The sequence below is a fragment of the Sorex fumeus genome, unplaced genomic scaffold, assembly GCF_029834395.1.
Source record: "Sorex fumeus unplaced genomic scaffold, SorFum_2.1 ptg000122l, whole genome shotgun sequence".
Lineage (NCBI taxonomy): Eukaryota > Metazoa > Chordata > Mammalia > Eulipotyphla > Soricidae > Sorex > Sorex fumeus.
Window position 1 is genome coordinate 6671820 of NW_026606179.1, and position 23164 is coordinate 6694983.

The 23164-nt window shown below is 49.4% G+C and overlaps 1 protein-coding gene across 1 annotated transcript; it reads left to right on the forward strand.

Moving 5' to 3' along the window:
• The first annotated feature begins 5015 nt into the window (after positions 1 to 5015).
• On the forward strand, positions 5016 to 22283 carry TRPV2 (transient receptor potential cation channel subfamily V member 2). The gene is made up of 14 exons (XM_056136284.1): positions 5016 to 5295; positions 7497 to 7630; positions 9042 to 9332; positions 9991 to 10289; positions 14820 to 14993; positions 15330 to 15485; positions 15658 to 15753; positions 16511 to 16581; positions 17216 to 17381; positions 18749 to 18815; positions 19059 to 19381; positions 20692 to 20819; positions 21483 to 21562; positions 22160 to 22283. Exons 1-14 carry the CDS (start codon positions 5096 to 5098, stop codon positions 22252 to 22254), a joined length of 2280 nt encoding a protein of 759 aa, XP_055992259.1. The 5' UTR covers positions 5016 to 5095; the 3' UTR covers positions 22255 to 22283.
• Positions 22284 to 23164: the final 881 nt, after the last annotated feature.

Consider the following 23164-nt stretch of genomic DNA (forward strand, 5'->3'; position numbering starts at 1 on the left):
TACGAAGACAATGTTTATGAGAAACAGCCTCGTTCCTGACGCCCCATTCGCTCTCAATGGAACGACCATCTCCGAATGCAACAGCTATGTGTACGTAGGTCGAGAGGTCAACATGACAAATGACCTGGCACCCGAGTTGCGCAGGAGGCGGCTCCGGGCACATCTCTTTGATTCCACTGTTCTTCCTGCATTAACATATGCCTCAGAGACCTGGGCCCTACGCAAACAAGATGAGAACGCTATTCAGGTCTCCCAAAGAAGAATAGAAAGAGCTATGCTTGGAATATCACATTTCACTCAAATGAGAGAAAGAATCCGGAGTTCTGACATCCGTCGACGATCAAGGATCAGGGACGCTGTCTCATTTGCCAAGGTGTCGAAAATCAGATGGGCTGGTCACGTAATGAGATTTAAAGACGACCGCTGGACTAGAGCTGTTACTGACTGGATTCCACGGGATGTCAAAAGACCACGTGGCCGCCCACCTACCAGATGGTCAGACTTCTTCGTCAAGATCATGAACGATCAGTTTGAGGCCCTTCATGTTCCCGGAGCGAAGAGATACCATTGGGCTACACTAGCACGCGACAGGGACAAATGGAGACGTTACTGGCGCCCGCTCGAGCAAATCAACGACTAACGGGAAGTTAAGTGATTAAGTGAAGTGAACATATGCTTCAAAGACCTGGGCCCTACGAAAACAGGATGAGAACACTATTCGGGTCTCCCAACGAGGAATCGAAAGAGCTATGCTTGGAGTATCATGCTTCACTCAAATGAGAGAAAGAATCTGGAGTTTCTACTTCCATCAACGATCAAGAATCAGGGACACTGTCTCATTTGCCAAGGCGTTGAAAATCAGATAGGCTGGACACGTAATGAGATTTGGAGATGACCGCTGGACTAGAGCCATTACCAACTGGATTTCATAGGACGTCAAAAGATCGCGGGGCCGCCCACCTATGAGATGGTCATACTTCTTTGTCAAGACCCTGAATGATCAGTTTGAGGCTGTTCATGTTCCTAGAGTGAGCAGACACCATTGGGCTATGCTGGCACGCGACAGGGACAAATGGAGACGTCATTGGTGCCCGCTGGAGTAAATCGATGAGTAACAGGATGTCAAGTGATCAAGTAGGAATACTGCTATTTATTCAGCCATTGATTAAGCTGATTGAACTAAGCATGAGCTCCACAAACTGTTGTTATTGTTAAAGGTGAAATGCTGTGAAGTGACTGGAGGGCAAGAGCACACACTTCACACTCAGGAGCCCGGCCAGGTTCAGGCCCCAGCACTGTGTGGCTCCTTGAGCACCAGCAATCCCTGTGGTGCTAGGGATTGTTTCTGTGGTCTGCAAACATATATAAACAATCCCTTGCACCATAGGGATCATGGCCCCAAAACACAAACCAAAACATGCCAGACAAGTAATGTTAAGACAATGGTTGTGTTATGGTCAGAGAAATATAAAGTGTCCTCAGAATACTCAGTGTGAACCTCAACCCTGTCCGGAGTCTAGGCAAGGCAGCTCAGAGGAAGCATTGTTTACATGGAGAGGTGGAAGATGAGCAGGGTGGCCACAGCAGAGACAGTGTTTGTCCATGTGTGTATGGTTTTGGAACTTATACAAAGGCTTGGAAGTAACAGAAGAAAGCATTTGAAAAACTGACATGTACTTAGAACATCTGGAATAGGATTGTTCAGTAGAATTCTCTGTGATAATAGGTACTGTCTAACATGAGAGGCTCCAGCCACATGTGACATGTGAATACTGATCATTTGAAATGTGCTAATGTGACTATAGAGCTAAGTATGTAATTTACTTTTATCATAATTTATTTATTTAAATAATTTTTTAAAGTTTTGGTTTGGGGGCCACACCTGGAGGTGCTCAGGGGTTACTCCTGGCTCTGCACTCAGAAATTACTCCTGACGGTGCTTAGAAGATCAGTTTCGAACCTGCAAGGCAAGTGTCCTACCTGCTGTACTATCGCTCTGGTCCCTGTCATCATTTATTTACATTCAAATACCCACTGTAGGAAATGTCTGCAGATTGGACAGCCAGGTGTAGGCTAGCACAGGGAAGGCTGAAGGTGAGCCCTGGAGAGGAGCGTTCTTATCACAGTGTTGCGCTATGGAGTTTGTGTTTTCTTCTAAGCACCAGGGGAAGCCATTGGTAGGGATGGGTGTTAAGCCAGGGAGTTAATATTCTGATCTTGTTTCTTTTCTCCCTTTAGGGGGTGGGATGGAGGTCATGGGGTTCTCAAGCAGTGCTGGAGGCCCAGGGACTATTTCCTGCGGTACTTGGCCAACCTCTGGGGCCTGACAGTGGCCGTGATGCAATGTTGTGGATCGCTGGGGCCACCCCAATGGTGCTTGGGAGCATTGAGGACTTAAGGGAGTCATGCAGAGCCTGGGAATAAAACTCGGGTCTAGGGAATACACTGCGTGCCTTCCGGTCTCCTGAGCAACTCCCTAGCCTGCTCTTCGTTCCTGAAAGATGGCTGCAGCCGTCATGAGAACGGACGGTGAGGCTGAGAGGTGAGAAGAGCTGCAAGGGGGAGATGACAGGCAAACTAGGGAGCTGGAGCCCGGACGCCCAGCGGAGCGCGTCTGAGGGAGTGAGGGCGCCGGGGCTTTTGTGGCCCCGGGCCCAGCTGGGGAGAGCCCAGGGCGGGCTGCCAGTCTCCGCGCAGCCGCCGCCCTCACCCTGCCGGCCGCGGGCGTACCTTCAGCTAACGGTCCCGAGCCGGAGGCAGGAGGGAAGGGCCCTCGCCGCCGGGGGGGTGCGCTCTCGGGCTATGCGCCGCCGACCCCCATCACATTAATTGTTGCACCCCTGAGTCAACCCGTGCCCCCCCCCCCCAACCGCAGGGCTGCTGGGTGGCATTGGTGGGGAAGGCGGGGCAAACAGGCACTAGAGTGCGGGGTCCACCTGGCAGCCCAGGAGTCCGCGCCCCCGGAGAGACCCGTCCCCGCCCGCCCCCCACGACCTCCGGTGGCCCGCGGGCGGGGAGGCGGGGCTTGCCCAGGAGCAGGGTGTGGCTGCGCCCGGGTGGCCATTCCGATGGGCAGCACGCGGTGACAGGGACTGGCGGCCCGGGTGGCTGCGGGCGGAGTGTGCAGGTGGTCCCGGGAGCCCCCACCCGCGGCCACGCTCTGCGCGGAGGGAAGTGCCCGCGCCGCCCGCCCGCGCTTCACTTCCTCCGGCGCCGGCCCGAGGTGCGTCCGGGGCGACCTGGGGGTGTGGGTGGGTGAGGGTGGGCACCGCGTGGGCTCGTGCCTGCGCCCCAGCCGGTCTGCCTGGCTGCGACCCCTGGGTAGGGGCGGGCACACAGCCGGGGCTGGGCGGGGGGCGCGGCACACAGCCGGGGCTGGGTGGGGGGCGCGGCACACAACCGGGGCAGGGCAGGGGGGCGGCACACAGCCGCAGGGTCGCAGGTGGGCGCTGAGCAGGGCACTGCCAAGCAGAGCAGGGGGAGCCAAACGTGCTGGGCAGGAGGAAGCGCAGTTTCGGGAAGGCTGCGGGCGTGTGCTCAGAAAGATGGGGGCCAAACTGCCGGCTGAAGGCAGTGGATGTGGCTCAGTGCTAGAGCGTGTTTGTGTGTGTGTGTGTGTGTGTGTCCCTGTCCCTGGGTTCCATCACAGCCTCCCACAAAACAAGCCCCAACCCACCCCCTAGCCCACATGCTGAGGCACTCAGTCACTAGGCCCTACCTCCACTGCTTCCGTGGGAAATGCCCCACCCAAGGCCCCAGCGCCCAGACTGGACACAGTCCACTCTCCAACCCCACTTGCTGTCTCAGTACCCACCTCTGACTCTTTCTTTCTGGGCCCTTCCTCTGGGGGCCAGAGGTAGCCTCCTTCCTGGCATGTGCAAGGCCTTTGGTTTCGCTTCTTTCCTGCAGGTGAGTGGGTGCTGTGTGCCAGAACTCAGCCGGGCCTAAAGTGGGTCAGCCTCTCTGAGGGACCAGTGAGTGCCCTCCCCTCCTCAGAGACCCTAAAATGAGACCCAGACATGGCTTTTGGTGCTTTCAGAGATGTGTCAAAAGGAAAGTGTAGGAAAGTCCCCAAAGATTTTGAGACCTGAAGAGTAACGTTGAAGTTAGTTGACATGGTTTTAGACCTGTCCCAATGACTAGTGATCTGGAAAAGTCACTTCCCCTTCCTGAGCCTTCGTTTTCATGATTGCAAAATAAAGGAGTTGACAGACTGGTGATTTTCCTATGGTTCTTGGTCAGGCTATGCAGTGGATTAGGGACCATAAATGGTGACAGGGACATAATCTGGGTCAACCACATGCAAAATGAGCCCCTTTCCTGCTATACTGTCTCTCCGGCCCCACAGCTGTAATTTGATCTGTTGTCACTATTGACCATGGGCAAGACTTATAGAAAGATGTAGAAATGTTGTGTAGAAAAGTGGTTGTGTTCATTGAATGACTGTAACCCAAACATGCAAAAATTTGTAACTGTGTATCTCATGGTAATTCAGTAATAAATACATACATAAATACATAAATTTTAAAAAAAAACCCAAAAAAGAAAAGGGGTTGTGTTAACACATATATTTGTCATGTTGGGCCAGAGGCCCAGCAAATTTTTCATTTTCTATGAAGTCTCTGAGGGAAGTCTGGGATAGTCAAGGGTCTTTCTGTCAGACTCCTTTAAGGAGGTAGCCTCATACCCAGTACCACAGCTGAAATGTGCCAGGGCCACAGCCAGGCATGTGTGCAACCTCCATTGCAACAATGACAATGAGAGGGCAGGGTAGGAGAGATACAATAATACATACATAAATTTAATACAGGGTCAGCTTCTGTTGGCTTTGTCGTTCCTCTGTTCCTGGTGTGAAGCCATGGGCTGCCTCTCTTTTCTCACTCTCTGCCTTTTTTCCTTTCCCTCATTCCTGCTCCTGTGGGCTGAGCTCCCTCACAGTGAGCTGCGCTAGTTGTACTTATTTTCGGAACTTCTCTTTTATAGGCCCCAGACACAACCATCTACCCCACCCCAGACCCGGGGCTGGAAGGAGGGACCCTGACACCTCCAATCTCACAGAGGTTCCAGGTACACGGAGCAGCCTTCTCCCCTCAGGATGGCTTCACCCTCTAGATCTCCAGCTTTCAGGCTAGAAACATCAGATGGAGGCCAAGAAGATGGTGCTGAGGTGGAAAAAAGAAAGCTGGGCCATGGGGATGGGCCACCGCCAATGGAGTCATCATTCCAGGAGGAAGACAAGAAATTCTCTCCTCAGATCAGAGTGAACCTCAACTACCGAAAGGGAGCAGGTACCAGGTGAGGCAGCAACTGGGAGTGTGTCCCAGGCCCATTCACCCTATGTGGAACATTTGTCCTTAGACTCAGTGGGTCAGGCCAGCCTCGGTGCCCATTCCTTACAGCTTTCAGTTCTTTAGTCTGGTTGTGATGGCTTCTGGGCCCAACCATGGCCTTGATTCTCAGACTAGAGTACATGTTCTGCTGTGCAGCCTCATAGGGACTGTGACAATAGGGGCTGGGGCACAAAGGGGCCAAGTATGGGGATAGTCTGGGTTTGTTTGCTGTTTTTGTTTTTGGTTTCAACCAACTTTACTCAGGCACTACTCTAGACTTAGAGCTTAAGTGTTGCATGGAGAATTAGATAGTTCCAGGAATTGAACCCACATGAGGCAAGTGCTTTACTTGCCTGACAAGTGCTTTACAGCCCCTGACCCTAAGAACAGGGAAAAGAATTACCTCAGAACCTGCTTTTTCTCTGCACAGTTCCTCAATTCCGTCCAGTCCCAGTTCTGAGCCCATGATGCTACCCTGTGACAGGAAGTGCTTTGTTTAAGTAGTCACTTCCCCCAGCCTGACTGTCCAAAGGGTTCTCCAGCCTAGAGCCCTCCTGGTCATATGTTAACCTTGTGATTTGTGATGGCACAGCTGATGGAAAATAAGGCAAACCACAGCTTTCTGGTTTTGAGTTGTACAGATTAAAACATGACTGACTCCAACAATCCCCACCTTCATCATAGCTGTCAACCCTTATTTGGTTGGCCTTGTCCACAGGACTTGTGAAATTGGGGTCTGAGGGTACTAAAGTGTTATATAGTCCCTTAATGTTGTTTATCCTTTCATATCTGCTAGTTCTGGTGCTAGGAGTCCCAGGGGCAAACTAGACTCTGGGTAATAATGTGGGGTTTCTGCTTCCTCCTCCTGTCTCCATAATGTAGATTCTGAAGAACTATGGGCCCCTTCTGGGATGTTTCACAGAAATGTGACTTTGGAGAAAAACTCCAGCCATTTGCTGGTAGTGCTGGCGCCCTGCAAGTCTCTGAGAAGTCTACCCCATCTAGAATTCTCTGGGGATCTGAAAGTCTCTGAGAAGTCTACCCTGTCTAGAATTCTCTGGGGATCCTGAGTCGGTTAAGTTGACAACCCCCACAAGAGTCCAGTGTGTTACTGTGTGGATTGGGCACATTAGTGTGTCTTACTGCCTAATGGAGAAAGTATAGTTCCTGACTGCTGGGGCTGAAGTGAGGAGAAAAGATACAGATGTTTCCTTTTAGTACATAAAGTTCTAAAATAACAAGGAGCTTTTCTTTAATCATTGTCAAGGCCCATAGTGTACCAACCTCTACCCATCTCCAACCACCTTCTGTAAACCCTACTTGGACCCCAGCTCAAGATCCACGACAGTATTTATTTTATTGTTCCTTTATATTTAATCACTTTATATTTAGGAGTCAGGGTTGTCAAGTTTATATCTTTCCTATTTAATTTCTTAATTTGGAGTAGGGGGCACACCCAGCAGTGGCCAGGGACTACTCTGGCTCTCTACTTGGTGATTGAAACTGGGCCTCCAGCCTGCAAAGCATGTATGTGCTCTAGCACTGTGAACTGTCTCTCAACCCTATGGAGTAAAATTTACCAGTGAAAATGAGTTTACTCTGGAATTGTGAATTGGGAAATGCATGTTGTAGCAGGCCACAGGCGAAGCCCAAGAACAAGAGAGCAGAACTGCTTTGGTAGAGGAAGTGGTGGGTAGGAGAGAAGCCCTCTTCCTGTTCTGAAGTGCAGGGCACACGCCCTTCAGCTTGTCTGTATCCTGAAGGCCAGTGCGTTTCAGTGCCCGCTGGGTTCGGGGAGGGAGAGCTCCCTCTGCAGGCCAGACTCCAAATTCAGGTAGGCGTCCTTACTAATTTTCAGTTCTTAGGCTGTGATGACAAACCTGTTGTAAGATCAAGTCCCCTAGGAAACCTGATACTTAGAAACAAGTGATGCCTGGAGACAGGAAATTTCTGTGGATTTGCACCTGCAGGGACCACTCCATTTCCTGGGGCTCTGAGCACTTGGGATCTTCTTGGTCGGCCTCAGAAGGACAGAAGTTCAGTGCTCCAGGATTGAGGATTGTGATGAGTTTAGAGACCTCCCCAAAAGGGCGCTCTTGGTTGGGCAACTTCCTGGGGAGTCTGTGGTTCCAGTGCAGCATCATTCAGAAACCATATTCCTCACAGCCAGCCAGACCCAAACCGCTTTGACCGTGACCGGCTCTTCAGAGTGGTCGCCCAAGGTGTCCCTGAGGATTTGGCTGGGCTGCCAGAGTACCTGCGCCGCACCAGCAAGTATCTGACCGACTTGGAGTACACAGGTATGCCCGCCTGTCCTGCTGGCCAAGATCTCACATCTGCCTGCTGTGTGACGCTGGGCTGACTAGGGGGTTCTGCCTGAGATCAGAGCAGAGGGGCAAGTGCTCTGAGGAGGCTTTCTTCAGGAAGGCTGCAGGCTGGAGTTCCACAACACCCTGCCCCTCTGGGTTCCTGTCTTTCCTCTCCTTAGCCCATTGTGGTCGATGCTGTGGCCATCCTCCATGCATTCTGCTTCTTTTTTATTTCAAAGCAAAGCATTGCTCAGATATAATGGACATGCCATATACGTCACAAATCTTAGCACATTCTAGTCAAAATCTAAAATCCTTCTTGTTTGAACTGGTTAGAATAATAATTGTACCCTCAAGAAAATTTAAAATAGAAATGAAATAAAGTTGTCATCTGAACCACCGCTGTTATTGATTTGGAATGCATCTTAAAACTTTTTTAGTGCCTGAGATGAGTGTTTACACAAACAGGGTTTTGCTCTGCATTCTAACTGGCGTTGTGCTCCACTCCCCACTTAATGAATCTTGTGGTGATTTCCCTTTCAGTATGGGCATCTTTGGCTCAGTCATTTTGACAGCTGCAGTTTTTAATTTTGCAGAATTACCATAATTCAGTTAACTTACTCTCACTGATAGCCATTAAGGTTTTTGATAGGTTTTGGCCTTAATGTATCATTTGTTAAGTATTTCATAAGTAATTCTATTTGACCCTTACAAGACACTGGAATGTCCCCATTTGACTGTTGGAAAAACTGAAGTTAAGAGACCATATGACTTTCTGAAGAAGACAAGAGTCATTAGGTGGTGGGATAACTTTAACAAATATTGCTCTGAATATTCTTCTACAAATAACAGTATACGTATGGCAATTTATGTCTTAGAAGTATAATTACTAGGGCAGAAATTGTAGTCATACATGTTTGCATTTTATTTTAATTTTTTTGCCCCCACTTCCCCTTGTTTTAATTTTTCAAGGGAGGTACCCACTGTGGCTCTTGGAACTTATTTCTGGCTCTTTGCTCAGGGATCACTCCTAGTTGTGTTTGGGGCAACCATCTGTGGTGCTGGGGATAAAACCAGGTGGGCCTAATGCAAAACAAATGCTTAACTCCTCATTTCAGCCCTGACTTATTGGTTATTTTTTCCCCTTTTGGGGCTATTCCCTGGTGGTGCTCAGGGCTTACTTCAGGTTCTGTTTTCAAGGATGACTCCTGGCAGTGCTGGGGTGCTGGGGATGGAACCCGGGTCTGATGCATGCAAGGCAAGCACCTCCAGTCCTTGTTGGTATTTTAATGTCAATGTCCAGCACACCAGTGAATGTATATCTTCCCAGGAGTGCTCAGGAGCTTGGACTCCCCAAGGCTCCAGTCTGAGCACCTATGCCCTTCCCTCCCTCCTCCTATAGAGGGTTCCACTGGGAAGACTTGTTTGATGAAGGCTGTTCTGAACCTTCGGGATGGGACCAATGCTTGCATCCTGCCACTGCTACAAATTGACAAGGACTCTGGAAATCCCAAGCCTCTGGTGAATGCCCAGTGCACTGATGAGTACTACCGTGGCCACAGTGCCCTGCACATTGCCATTGAGAAGAGGAGTCTGCAGTGTGTGAAGCTCCTGGTGGAGAATGGGGCCAATGTGCATGCCCGGGCTTGCGGCCACTTCTTCCAGAAGAGACAAGGGACTTCCTTCTATTTTGGTGAGGAGATGTTTTTGGGAAAGTGGAGTCACAGAATGAATAAAGTTTTGCCCCAGATTACGGAGTTAATGTGTTGCAGAGCTGGCCCTTAAAGATCACCCGGCCATTTGGACCGTGAGGCTGGTGTTTCTATTAGTCTGCCAGTAAAAGCAGTTAGTCTTAGGAGATACTTCTCCTTGTCTAGAAGAGAAGGCTTTCCACACCCCAGCCAAGATGCGGGCAAGGGACTCTCTGCTAGAACTAGTGTGTGCAAGACTAGACAAAGCAGGATGTGGAGAGAGGGACATCCCTGCCAGGCAGCAGTGGACCCAGACTCTGCAGAAGAAAATAAAGAGGAAGGGGTGAGGGGTCCTGCTTGGCTGGCCCTTGTTCTGCTATTTTTGAAGGTCATGAGCTTTGATCCCTTCCCAGGGATCAAAGTTGCAGACAGGGCTGCCCTCACTAGTGCTCATAGGAGAAGTCACAGCTACCCTAAAAGTGCCCAGGACTGTCTCCCCCAGTGCAGACCTGGGCAGGCCACCAGTCCAGAGGTGTTACTCTCTCCTCTTCTGTTAAGAGTCTGACCCCCTTCCAGGAGGCCTGATCTGTCCAAGGAACATGAGGATTAGATGGGTGGAAACTGGGAGACCAAAGCCCTCAGCTGCCCCCTTGCCCCTAGGTGAGCTACCCCTCTCACTGGCTGCATGCACCAAGCAGTGGGACGTGGTCACCTACCTGCTGGAGAACCCCCACCAGCCTGCCGACCTTAAGGCCACAGACTCCCATGGCAACACAGTCCTGCACGCCCTGGTGATGATTGCAGACAACTCGGTGGAGAACAGTGAACTGGTCATCTATATGTATGACAAGCTCCTTCAAGCCGCGGCTTGCATCTGCCCCACTTTGGAGCTCGAGGACATTCCCAACCTGCAGGGCCTTACACCCTTGAAGCTGGCTGCCAAGGAGGGCAAAATTGAGGTGAGCTGCTGGATTGTCCTCTCTTCCCATCCTTCCAGGAAGCAGCAGGACTTGCTCTGGGATTTGGGACAGAAAAATCTCCAAGTTGTGTTTGATTTTTTTTAATTTTATTTTTGGGTCACACCTGGCAATGCTCAGGGGTGGGAGATCATTTGAGATGCCGATGTTCGAACCCTGGACAGCCATGTACAAGGCAAGCGCCCTCTCTGCTGTCCTATTGCTCTGGCACCCCACTTTTGTATTTGAGTACTCCTACCAGTAAATAAGAATGTTTCTCAGCATGCACCTCTAATATATGCATGTTTATAAGTGATACATAAGCTGTTAATAGTTTATCAAACAGAAAACATACATTTTTCTTTTTAAAACACAGGGAATTTTTAGGGGCTGGAGAGATAGCACAGCGGGTCAGGCGTTTGCCTTGCACACGGCCGACCCGGGTTTGATCCCTGGCATCCCATATGGTCCCCCAAGCACCGCCAGGAGTAATTCCTGAGTGCAGAGCCAGGAGTGACCCCTGAACATTGCTGGGTGTGACCCAAAAAGGCAAAATAAATAAATAAATAAAAATAAATAAAACACAGGGAATTTTTAAAAAGTCATTGGTTTTTTAAAAAAATCATTTTTAGGAGACGAACTTTCTTATATTCTTTGATTTTTTGGTTTCATTTTTTATTTGGGGCCATACCTGGTGATACTCAGGGGTTATTCCTGGCTTTGCACTCAAGAATCACTCCTGGCGGTGCTCAGGGAACCATATGGATAGAAACATATTCATATGGTTCTATCGGGATAGAACCAGGTCTGCCTCATGCATGGCAAGCACCCTACCTACTGTACTATCTCTCTAGCCCCTTCTTTGCGTATTTTTGTTATTAGATTTGCTACTCAGTTCTCTTTGGGTTGGTTAGGTAATGATCTCCCAGTTTAAGATTAGAAAAAAATTGTGGTTGAGCCTTACCTGTCAATGTTCAGGGCGTATTCCTGGTTCTGTACTCAGGACTCACTCCTGGTGGTTGAGCCACACCTGTCAATGTTCAGGGATTACTCCTGGTTCTCCACTTAGGACTCATTCCTGGCAGTCACGAATGAGGATGCCAGGAATCAGACCTGGATTGGTTGTGGATGAGACAAGTGCATAGCCTTCCATACATTCTCTTCAGCTCCAACATTAGAAAAAAATGTATGGTATTTTTCTCACATCTATTTGGGAAAAACTCTGATTTTTACATGTTTTTATGTATAGAAGTGCCTTTTGTCTTAGGTTTCCTTGGTTTTGCTATGGATATATACTTCTCTCTGTGTGTACTCATATAGTTGCTGTTTCTTTTTTCAATTTAATTTAATTTTTATAAAGTTGTTGATGATGATTTAGTACATCCAATATTCCAACACCAATCCCACCACCATTATTTCCTATTTGCCCAACCACCACCCAAGCCTGCCCCAATAGCAGGCCCTAATTAATTTATTTTACATTGCTTGTTCTGAATCACTGTATCACTGTATCATTGTCATCCTGTTGTTCACCGAGTTACTCGAGCGGGCGCCAGTAACGTCTCCATTCGTCCCAGCCCTGAGATCTTAGCAGCCTCTCCTTTTTTGTCCTTCCCAACGCTGCCGTATTGGAGGTTCTTTCAGGGTCAGGGGAATGAGACCCGTTATTGTTACTATTTTTGGTATATTGAATATACCACGGGTAGCTTGCCAGGCTCTGCTGTGATTGTTTTAAATTATTCACCAAAAATGGTCAAAGGGATTTCATTAGAAGGACTATGTGAAGATTGTTGTATCTTACCCTGGAGCTGTTTAAGCCCTTGTATAAGAGATTACCAACATGCTGTTATAGGTTAAGCCTTATTTGTTAATATTTCTTAATCTAGAGTGGTTGCCTTCTACTTTACATTCCATCCAATGTGGTATGCTACTCCTGGTATATCAGTGATGTAGAGCTTGAGATGTCGCTCTGGGATTTCTAAAATTTTGAATGGGGAGATAAATTTTTAGCTGGATGGTGAGTTTGGGGTCCCTGGATCATTTATGAGTCTCTGGATCATGGCCAGTTAGTGAGCTTAATGGTGCCAGAGGCAATTTATGGGTGTGACTGCCAAACTCCTGGAAGAACAGGGAGACGGAGAGAGGTAGCCAATCCCTGACTCTGTGAGAGTCTGGAGAATTATTTAAATTTTTTTGGTTTGTTGTTTTGGGGACACACCCAGAGATGCTCAGGCGTTACTCTCCTGGCTTTACACTCAGGAATTACTTCTGGAAGTGCCTGAAAGGCCATACTAGATGCCAGGCATTGAACCCAGGTCAGCTGTGTATATGACAAATGCCCCACTGTACTATCTCTCTGGCTCCACTGTCTCCCCCCACTTTTTTTTAAGTTCCACTTTTAATAAGTTCCATTTTTATTTTTATTTGTTTTTAATTGAATGTTACAAAGCTTTCATGATTGATTTTCAGTCATACAATGCTTCAACACCCATCCCTCCACCAGTATACATTTCCCACCATCAATATTCCCCGCATCCCTCCTGCTACCTCCCTCCCCAACCTGTCTCTATGGCAGGCACTTTTCTTCTCTCTCTCTCTCTGCATGCGTACATGTGTGTGTGTGTGTGTGTGTGTGTGTGTGTGTCTGTCTGTCTGTCTGTCTGTATATCTCTGTCTCTCTCTCCTTTTGGGATTATAGTTTTCAATGCTGATACTGAGAGGTCATGATGTTTAGTCCTTGGCCCACTTTCAGCACATATCTCCCATCCAAAGTGATCCTAACCATGATTGTCATAATGGTCCCTTCTCTATTCCAACTACTTTCTCCCCCAACCCCGCTATCCCATTTTTAATGCCTAAAAATTAATCTTAAAGTTATGATGGTATAAAGAATAAATGTGGTTCAGCTTTCCTTTTGTCCCCAATGACTTACCAGTTGTCTGACTGTTACATTTATGGTTTCATAGGTGTATGGTTTGTGCAGTTTACACAGGACGCATATGCAGAGAATCAGGATATTTAAAGACTAAGATAAATAAAATCATAAATACAAAATTTGCAGTTTTATTCCTGCTTAACAAAGGTGTGGGAATCATCATTTGTTGTCTAAAGGGAAGTGCCTCAATTTGGCCGTTCCTTCCTCATTTGTAAAACCCAATTGCTTTGGGGGTCAAAGAGATAGTACAACGAGTAAGGTATTTCCCTTGCACAAGACCAACATGGGTACTATTCCTGGCATCCCATAGAGTCCCCTGAATGCAGAGCCAGGAGTAGCTCCCGAGCATTGCTGAGTCTGGCCACAAAACAGAACAAACAAAAAAACAATCATGTTGCTTTTGAACTAGCTCAGGTTAGAGACCCAGAAGGGTTAAAGGCTTGGGATTCTGAAGACTGGTTAAATAGCACAGGGATTAAGGTGTTTGCCTGACATGTGGCTGACACAGTTCTTTTCCCCCAGTACCCTATATGGTTCCCTGAGCACTGCCAGGAGTGATCCCTGAGTGCAGAGCCAGGAGTAACCCCTGGCCACTGCCAGATGTGGCCCCAAAAGAAAGCAAAACAAAACAAAAAAACCAAATTTTAATTTTTTTTATCAGTGAATCACCGTGAGGTATAGTTACAGACTTACAAATATTTGTGCTTGCATTTCAGTCATAAAATGGTTGGGTACCCATCCCTCCACCAGTGCCCATTTTCCACTACCAATGGACCCAGCATCCCTTCCACCACCCCACCCCATCCCCCACCACCCTGCCCCGCTTCTGTGGCAGGGCTTCCCTTTTGCGCTCTCTCTCTCTCTCTCTCTCTCTCTCTCTCTCTCTCTCCTTTTGGGTGTTATGGTTTGCAATCGACCATCATGTTCAGTCTATAGTCTGCTTTTAGTATGCATCTTTCAACCCAAATGGGTCCTCCCAACATCCTTTACTTGATGTTCTCTTCTCTATCTGAGCTGGCCATTTGCCCAGCATGTGATGCTGGTTTCCAAGCCGTGAAGCAGACCTCCTGGTCCTTATCTCTACCACTCTTGGGTGTTGGTTTCCCATTATGTTACTTTATATTATACAGATGAGTGCAATCTTTCTATGTCTGTCCCTCTCTTTCTGACTCATTTCACTTAACATGGTACTTTCCATGTTGATCCACTTATATGCAAATTTCATGACTTCATCTTTTCTAACAGCTGCATAGTATTCCACAGTGTAGATGTACTAAAGTTTCTTTAACCATTCATCTCAAAATACAAATTTGTGGATTCTGATCACAGAGGAACACACTCAGGTGTGCTTCAGAGCCTCCAGCTACCATCTCTGCGGTGGGAGGGCTCCAGAGAAGGCAGGAGTCGGGGAGGAAACTCCAGGCTGGCCAACAGGCTGGAATACATGCATGGTGGGCAGTAATAGGGAATGTAAAGAATATACACAAGACATATGTGCAGGGTGCATGCATGAGTGCTGCAGGTTGGGCAATCATTGAGGCATGGAGTTGCTTCCCATCCTCCAGACACAAGCCAAGCTCACAGGATGCAATCTGTAGATTTTCAGACACATCCTGCAACGGGAGTTCTCAGGGCCATGCCAGGCCCTTTCTCGCAAGTTTACCGAGTGGTGTTATGGGCCCGTCCGTGTGTCCCTCTATGACCTGGCCTCTGTGGACAGCTGCGAGGAGAACTCAGTACTGGAGATCATCGCCTTTCATTGCAGAAGTCCGGTGAGCCTGCAGGGTCTAATGGGGGACTACCTATGGGACCACACCCATATTGTAACTGAGGGATGTGTGTGTGTGTGTGTGTGTGTGTGTGTGTGTGTGTGTGTGTGTGTTTCCCCTTGAGCCCAGTCCCCTCCAACACAGGGCTCATGGCAAGCTCCTGCTGGCAACTATCATTGATCCCACCTGCTCTGGACTGGAAAGACACTCAGTCCCACAGACATGGGGAAGAGTGGAAGCAGGCAGAGGGGGTCACTCAGGGCTCTCCATCTGCTTGCCGTCATGTCCTTCAGCCCTCATACAGATTTGCTGAGTGTAGGTCGGCCTCTCACATTTCAGCACCGGCACCGCATGGTAGTTTTGGAACCATTGAACAAACTGCTGCAGGCGAAATGGGACCTGCTGATTCACAGGTTCTTCTTGAACTTCCTGTGTTATGTGATCTACACAGCCATCTTCACTGCTGTTGCCTATCATCAGCCTTCCCTGGACAAGGCAAGGCCAAGAAAGGCAGGGGTTATTTTGGGGGAAGCTTTCTGGAAGCAATTCTGGAAGAAGGATGGGGGGTAGGGACTCCCCATGTCTATCCTGCAAAGGATATAATGAGCCTTTGTCTGTTGTTGGGGAAAACTAATGCCTTAGGTCCTACTCAAGTGTCTCTCTGCAGAAATTCCTTCCCCAAAAAGTGACAGCTGGGAACTCCTTAATGCTGTTGGGTCACATCATCATCCTGTTTGGGGCTGTCTACCTCCTCTTGGGCCAGGTAAGAATTTCTCTAGTTTCTCACCTACACAGCTCTCAGACCACCAAGAAGCAGCTCAGGAATTTTGCAGCCAGGGTCCTTAGAGCAGGTGAAGGTTTGCCCTTCTTCAACATGAGATAAGGAATCTCATACCCAGGTCTCCCCAGCCTGACTTCAAGGGTAGGTGAAAAATTTGGGTTCTGACTCTGCTTTCTGGGGCCCTCCACCTGTCTGTGGCTTTTCAAGGTCCAGCAAATGGCTCCTCTGACTCCTTGGCTCTTCCAGCTCTCCTCACAGAAATGGGGTTGGAAACTCCTTCCTACCAGTCCTTCAGCTGAGGCCTGCCTCACTTGGGGGCACAGAACAGTTGTGGAGGGCAGGGGAAGGCAGAAACTCTACACTTGAAAATGGAATCAACTTGCAGTGGAAGATTGGCACCTTGGGTCTCTCAGAGGGGTCAGGATTTGGGGATCAAATCTTGGTTGGCTGGAGTATAGAGCAGTGCAAGGACACCTCCCATCATCAGTATGTGCCTCATCCTCATTCTCAAGGAGCTAGCAGGTCCCCGGCATTGTCTTGGATTGGGGAGAGTCCAGCACTATCAGCAGGCTTCATGGAAGGCTCCCCTACATCTTTCAGCCCCACAGAATCCAAGCTTCTGCCTAGCCCCAAAGGTGGTTTTTGCCAGGCTCCCTCATAGCTAGGCTAGCAACTACAAACCTGGGTCTCAACGCTGGGGGCCTGGGGTTCACACACCCTGTCCTCCTCCTCCCCATAGCTGTGGTACTTCTGGAGACGCCGGCTGTTCATCTGGATCTCATTCATGGACAGCTACTTTGAAATCCTCTTGTATGTGGTGCCTTCCCTCCCCTTTCTCCCCCCGCCCCCCCACACGTCTTAGCCCTGGGAAAGGCAGGTGTGGCAGCAGCTGCTAGGTCAGCTTTTCAGGCAAGAACTCAGGCCAGAGAATTCCAGGAAACAGGGATCAGAGAGCAGCCAGACTCAGGAGTTGGGGCTGTGGTCCACCCTGTGGCTGTCCTCTCTTCCACCCTTGTCAATCATGACAGCGGTACTTAAAACTCACCGAGCCTTGCCCACAACAGCAGAGCCTGAATGCTCTACATATTGTGTCTTCACCATTACTCATGAGTTAGGCTTTATTTGTTAGCCCACTTTTTAGGGAAGGGAATTGAGGCTCACAGGAGTTAAGTAACTTAACCAAAATGGAGTTACTGGGAATTGAGCTTCACAAGGGTTAAATAACTTAACCAAAATAAGGTTAGCTTTCTTTTTTGGGGAGGAGGGGTAGGTTTCTATTTGGTCCTGTTCCAGATAAATGGGAACTTCTCATCTGTCAGACAGCAATAGGAGAAGCAGTGTGTGTGTGGTGAGGGTGGGGTTGGGGGAAGTGTCATCCCAGACTAGTCAGGGCTGGGTAGCTGGCCAGGCAGCTTCAAACTGACCCACACCTGCCCCTGTCTAGTCTGCTACAGGCCCTGCTCACAGTGCTGTCCCAGTTGCTGTGTTTCCTGTCGGTTGAGTGGTACCTGCCCCTGTTCGTGGCCTCCCTGGTGCTGTGCTGGCTGAACCTGCTGTACTACATGCGTGGCTTTCAGCAAACAGGCATCTACAGCATCATGATCCAGAAGGTGAGAGGCAGGTGTGACCCAGTGTAGCCTCACTGGGCAGGGTTTACACACACTCCTGAGGGACTCAGCAGGTAGAGAAATGAGCTTTTCTGTCTGTGCATCACGTACATATTTACTCTCAGGGATCTGTGCTATGCCCTGCATGTGCGAGCAAGCATTCACACATGTGTGTTTGCTCGTGCCTACACAATAGCATACTATCCTGGCATACCCCTGGAGCTGAGAACTGTACTTTAGTCCATCTGTGTGCCCATGACCTAGGACATCTGAGCATCTATCTGTGACTGCATTCACTTGTTTATGCAACAAATATCTGGGAAATGTGTCTAATGGCATAAGCCTTGTCTTATGTGGTGGGAGAACAAATAAACCTCGACAAGTCCTGGCTCTCCTAAACTAAAAATGGTTAAATGCTACGAAGGAAATACATAGGACAGAGTAAGGGAGTGTAGCTGGGTTAAGGGTGCTCAGTTAAAGAGGTTAGTCAGGAGTCTCTCTGCAGAGATGACGTGAAGCTGAGACCTGAAGGGAGGAGGCGTGACCATGGGCTCAAGGAAGATGCACTAGGGCAAAGGGCAAAGGATCCATGCTTAGTGGGCTCAGGACATAGAGAGGAGACTGGGGGAGTGGAAAGAGTCGGAGGATTTGTGGGGGGAGATGGGTGGAGGGATCAGGATGCCCCATGGGTTAACTATTTCAGCTACTTCACAGGAGTGGAATCATGCAGTAAAGTTTTGTGGACATTCAGAGAAATGTCAATAATGTTTATCCATGTGCCAGATATGGCAGAATTTTCTTTCTTTCTGAGACTATTATTCTAGCTTATACTTATACCAGGGCTGGAGCGATAGCACAGCGGGTAGGGTGTTTGCCTTGCACGCAGCCAACATGGCCAACCCAAGTTCAATTCCTCCGCCCCTCTTAGAGAGCCCGGCAAGCTACCAAGAGTATCTCACCCGTACGGCAAAGCCTGGCAAGCTACCCGTGACGTATTCGATATGCCAAACACAGTAACAACAAGTCTCATGATGGAGACGTTACTGGGCCCGCTCGAGCAAATTGATGAACAACAGGAGGACCGTGATCGTGATTTATACCACATTGCATTTATCCACTTATGGGCTTTTGGGTGGTGGGGGACAGGGCCGGGGCTGCTCTGAACATGGGCATACAGTTTATGAATCTCTGCTCAGTTCTCAGGGCATATATCCAGATGTGGGGTTACTGGGTAATATAAAATTTTCTACCTACCAGATTAACTTTTTTCATCATATGTGTGTACAAGGATACCCACACTTTAAGCTTAGGGAGGGATCTGGGGGTCTGGCCCAGGTACCCACCCCAGCTTCTGGGCACATGTGTTCCAGGTCATCCTGAGGGACCTGCTTCGCTTCCTTCTGATCTATTTGGTCTTCCTAATTGGCTTCGCTGTAGGTAAAGCCTCCCCTGTCCTCCCCACTCCCCCAGAAACCTCTCATTGTTGTTGGGGGATCATACCCAACTGTGTCTGATGAAGCATTCTGTGTGGGAATCGAACCCTGACCTCTCACCTGCACAGCATGTGTTCATGGGTCATCTCCCAGCCCTGTCCCCCACCATCCTGTTCCTCCCCTGGGCTGCTCTGGAGATTCCCTCTGGGCCTTCCCGACCGAGACCCTCTCTGAATCCTTCCTGCAGCCCTGGTGAGCCTGAGCCAGGAGGTCCCAGCAGGCTCCAATGTCACAGAAGCAGTCCAGCTGTCAGCGGGGCAGGAGGACAAGGAGGGCAGCTCAGCTCCCTATGGGAGCATCCTGGATGCTGCCTTGGAGCTCTTCAAGTTCACGATCGGCATGGGCGAGCTGACCTTCCAGGACCAGCTGCTCTTCCGCGGCATGGTGCTGCTGCTGCTGCTGGCCTACGTGCTGCTCACCTACATCCTGCTGCTCAACATGCTCATTGCCCTCATGAGTGAAACAGTCAACAGCGTCGCCACTGACAGCTGGAGCCTCTGGAAGCTGCAGGTGCCTCTTCCCCTCCAAGTTTGGGATGGCTGAGCTGGGCCCCTGCAAGGCCCTGATCCTTGTCCATCTCCTCTGACTACTGTGAGGACACAATACGCTCATCTCTCTAAAGCTTTTAGGATAGTGCTTGACATGTAGTAACTGCTCACTGTGTTAACTATCATCATTATCACATTATTTTTATTAATTTATTTGGTGTGGGGTTTAGGGCCATACCAATAGGTGCTCAGAGCTTACTCCTGGCTTTGAGGTCAAGTATCACTCCTAGTAGGGCTCAGGGGTTCATGTTGGGTGCCAGGGATTAAACCTGGATTGGCCACATGCAAGGACCCTATCCATTGTACTATCTCTCCGGACTCCTGTCTTCTTGAAGGCCTACTGATGCAACTCACCTTACCCTCTCTGAACCTCACTTTTTAGGCTTAGTTTCAGAACATAACTAGGTTCTTAGTCCCTTGCAACTCCCATTCTCTATTCACTGTATGCCACATAAGGTCAGCTTTGTGGGTGAAGCAGATCTTGGTCGAGCCTGGCCTGAGGAAGTTGGGAGTATAGACACCCTTACAACAGGGGGAGGGGACTGAGAGAACATTAGATCACAGTGAAAGGAATAGCTATTTCTTTTCTTTTCTTTTTTTCTGGTTGTTGTTATTGTTTTGGGTGCACATCATCTGGTGTACTCAGGATTAATTCCTGGCTTGTGCTCTGGGTTCACTCCTGGCAGACTCAGAAGGCCATAATGCTGGGGATAGAACCCGGCTTGGAGGGTGCAAGACAAGCACTCTACCCACTGTTGTATTGATTCAGCCCTAGAATAGCTGTTTCTTGATGGAAGGATTGGGGTGGGTCTGGGCAGTTGGCACAGGAAAGCCTGGCCTGGGAGGTTGAATTCTGATACTGATTTCTTGTTGGCCTGTGTAAGCCTTTTCTCTTAGTCACCGTGCCCTCACCTGCAAAGCTCTGTGCTCCACCCAATTTTCTCATGTGCTATTGGGAAGGCACTGTGAAGATGGAATGCAGCAAATGAAATTCTGTCCCTGATGGTGTGTAATTTTAAACCTGTAAGGTTGCAATAGCAAATCACCGCAGAGAACTCACCATGTGTTGACATTCCAACATACACCCAGGGCACATAATTCTGTCTGTGAGATAGAAAGTAAGTTCTAGGGTGAGGTCTCAACATCATTCTAATAGCCAATGTTATCATTGATGCAGCGTTCAAACCCTCACGCTTAACAGACTGGATGGGATTGGGAAGGGCTTTGGTGCATCTCCTTGGCTATTACATCTGATTCATCCTTTGTTCCTAGAAAGCCATCTCTGTTCTGGAGATGGAGAATGGCTACTGGTGGTACAGGAGGAAGAAGCAACGGGCAGGTGTATTGCTGACTGTTGGTACCAGGCCAGATGGCACCCCTGATAAGCGCTGGTGCTTCAGGTAGGTGGGGGACAGAGGTTGTAGGTAAGCCTTGCTCCTCGCCAGGAGCAGGTACAATGGGAAGGGCCAGGCAGGGCTGGGTACGGAAGGTCAGAGATGCTGGATCCCACAGGCCTGGGTCCATCACTGCCTCAGTAGCTGTGCCTATCTGGTCACCTGCCTGTCCCATTGGTTAAAACTGAATCTCCCTCCCCATGGGTCCCTGACTTTATCTTCCTCTTGAAATGGGGTATAGGGTGAGGTTTCAACAGCTCTATACCTGAGACAACCCTTAAAGAAGGAGAGGAAAAGTCGTGGGCATGTGGAATAGCTACAAAAGGGCCTCAGAACCCAAAGACATGCCTAATCTAAACTCTCCCCTGCGTGCTCTGGGCATCCTAGGTAACTTTGAACAGTTTGAAGAAATAATTGCCTTTCCTTCATGCTGGAACTCACCCAGAACACAGCAGGCTGATGACTGACAGCCAGGACAGGACTCCCATGGGATGGTGGATGCCCAGTGTCCTGTGGAGAAGCAGACAGAAGCCCCATCCTTACTGTGCCTGTATCCACTAGAATGTGTGCACAACTGAATCATTTGGGGGGGGGTCGAGACTCCCCTCCCAGAGTAAATCAGGGTACACTTTGCTTGCTGGGACCTCATGGCTGCTCTGTTGCTCTCAGGGTGGAGGAAGTGAACTGGGCTGCATGGGAGCAGACGCTGCCGACAGTGTGTGAGGAGCCATCAGAGCCAGGCATCCCTGGTGAGCCACTACGTGGGCTGCAGTCCCTGGTCTGTTGGGTACACTTGTGTGTGTGTGCATGTGTGCATGCTTCCGCGCACATATACATGTGCATGTATATACACATGTGTATGTGTATGTGCATGTGTGTATACGCATGTGTGTCTGCTTGGTCACACCATTATGGAGAGTCTGGGGCCACCTCTATGGTTACTCCCTAGCTCCACTCTATGTCAGTTCCTCTTGAATGGACTGCCCCCCTTTCAAACAACCTGCCCTTCCCTCTTCATTTCCACCCCCACCTCTTTGCTGGCCAGTTTTCAGGCAATCTTTGAGATGGGCTGTTTCCTCTAGCCAGCCTTGGTCCTTTTGTTTTTGCGGGCCTCATCCGGCAGAGTCTGTCATCTCCTGGGCACTTGAAATTCCATGGCAGGCGCTCAGGAAAGGCTCTGAGAAAGAGGATGAGATGACAGGGTGGAAATGCCAACCAAGATCATGTCCTGTCCACAAGGCACTCTGCTTTTTCTTACTGTAGCTTCCTCCTGACCTCCCTGCCCCCCATGCCTCCAGGGGACACACCTAAGCCCAAGCCATAGTGCTCTTCATCTCTTTTTCCAGGTTCCCTGAGGAAACTTGCCCAGACCTCCCCGCTTCAACAGGACAGTGCCTTGGAGGAAAACCATCTACCCCTTCAGCTCCTGGAGTCCCGCTGATGGCCCAGATGCACCTGGAAGTGGGCAAGACCCTGAACTGGGAATTTTTCCAGCAGGGGTCCATGGGGTATAATGGTGGCAAATACAAGTATTTTCTCGTGGCTTGCCTCTCTGTAAACATTATTTGAACAAAGTTATTGGGTTCTTGGATGGTCTGACATCTGCATCTTCGCGAGTATGCGTCTGTGCCTGGGCTCCATCATCCCCACTCCTGCAAAGGCAAGGGGGACAGACTGTCCACCCAGCTCCACACCCAGCATCAAGGCTGCACTCACTGGGGTGCACAAAGCAGGCTGGCACTGTGCCCACTATCTTGGCAGAGGCCTGGTAGCAGGCATAGGTAAGCAGAGCTGCCTCGCTTCTCTCTCCCATGGCCTTTAGAAACTCTGTGAGACCACTTCCGGGACTGCTCCCTAAGCTTTTGAGCTCTGCTGCTTAGTGCAGGCTCTGAGGCCTCTCTTGTTCCACTAGGCTGCCAAGCTCAGTTCCCTCCAAGTTTTTCTTTATGCCAGCAAGACGGGCCTCCTGAGACTGTGCTCTGAAGGCGGCTCCCCAATGCCCACAGGGCACCCATTCTGCCAGGGCTTTGCCAAACACCTCCAGACTCATCTTCCTCTATTTTTGGTGGTTCCCCCATTAGACCTGTTACTACTTTGACTACATTCTTCAGGAGACTAATGAACCTCCTGTGTTTCACACCTTGACCTGGCTCTGACTGGTAGTCTAATTTAATCCCTCCATTAAAATCCTACACTTTGGATCATGGAGATAGCTGAGAGGTCTGGGCTGCAAGACTTGTGTGCTTTATATGTGGGAGAGGTGTGGGGGAATGTTGTGTGGGGGTACCACATGGTCCCAGGGCTTGTCACCCCCCAATTCTACATTTCTTTCTAATAGCTGCTCAAAAATT

Coding starts and splice junctions, on each gene's coding strand:
- TRPV2 (XM_056136284.1), top strand. CDS start 5,096: ATGGCTTCACCCTCTAGATCTCCAGCTTTCAGGCTAGAAACATCAGAT. Junction 9,333..9,990: donor AGGGACTTCCTTCTATTTTG/GTGAGGAGATGT, acceptor CCTTGCCCCTAG/GTGAGCTACCCCTCTCACTG. Junction 15,754..16,510: donor TCTACCTCCTCTTGGGCCAG/GTAAGAATTTCT, acceptor TCCTCCCCATAG/CTGTGGTACTTCTGGAGACG.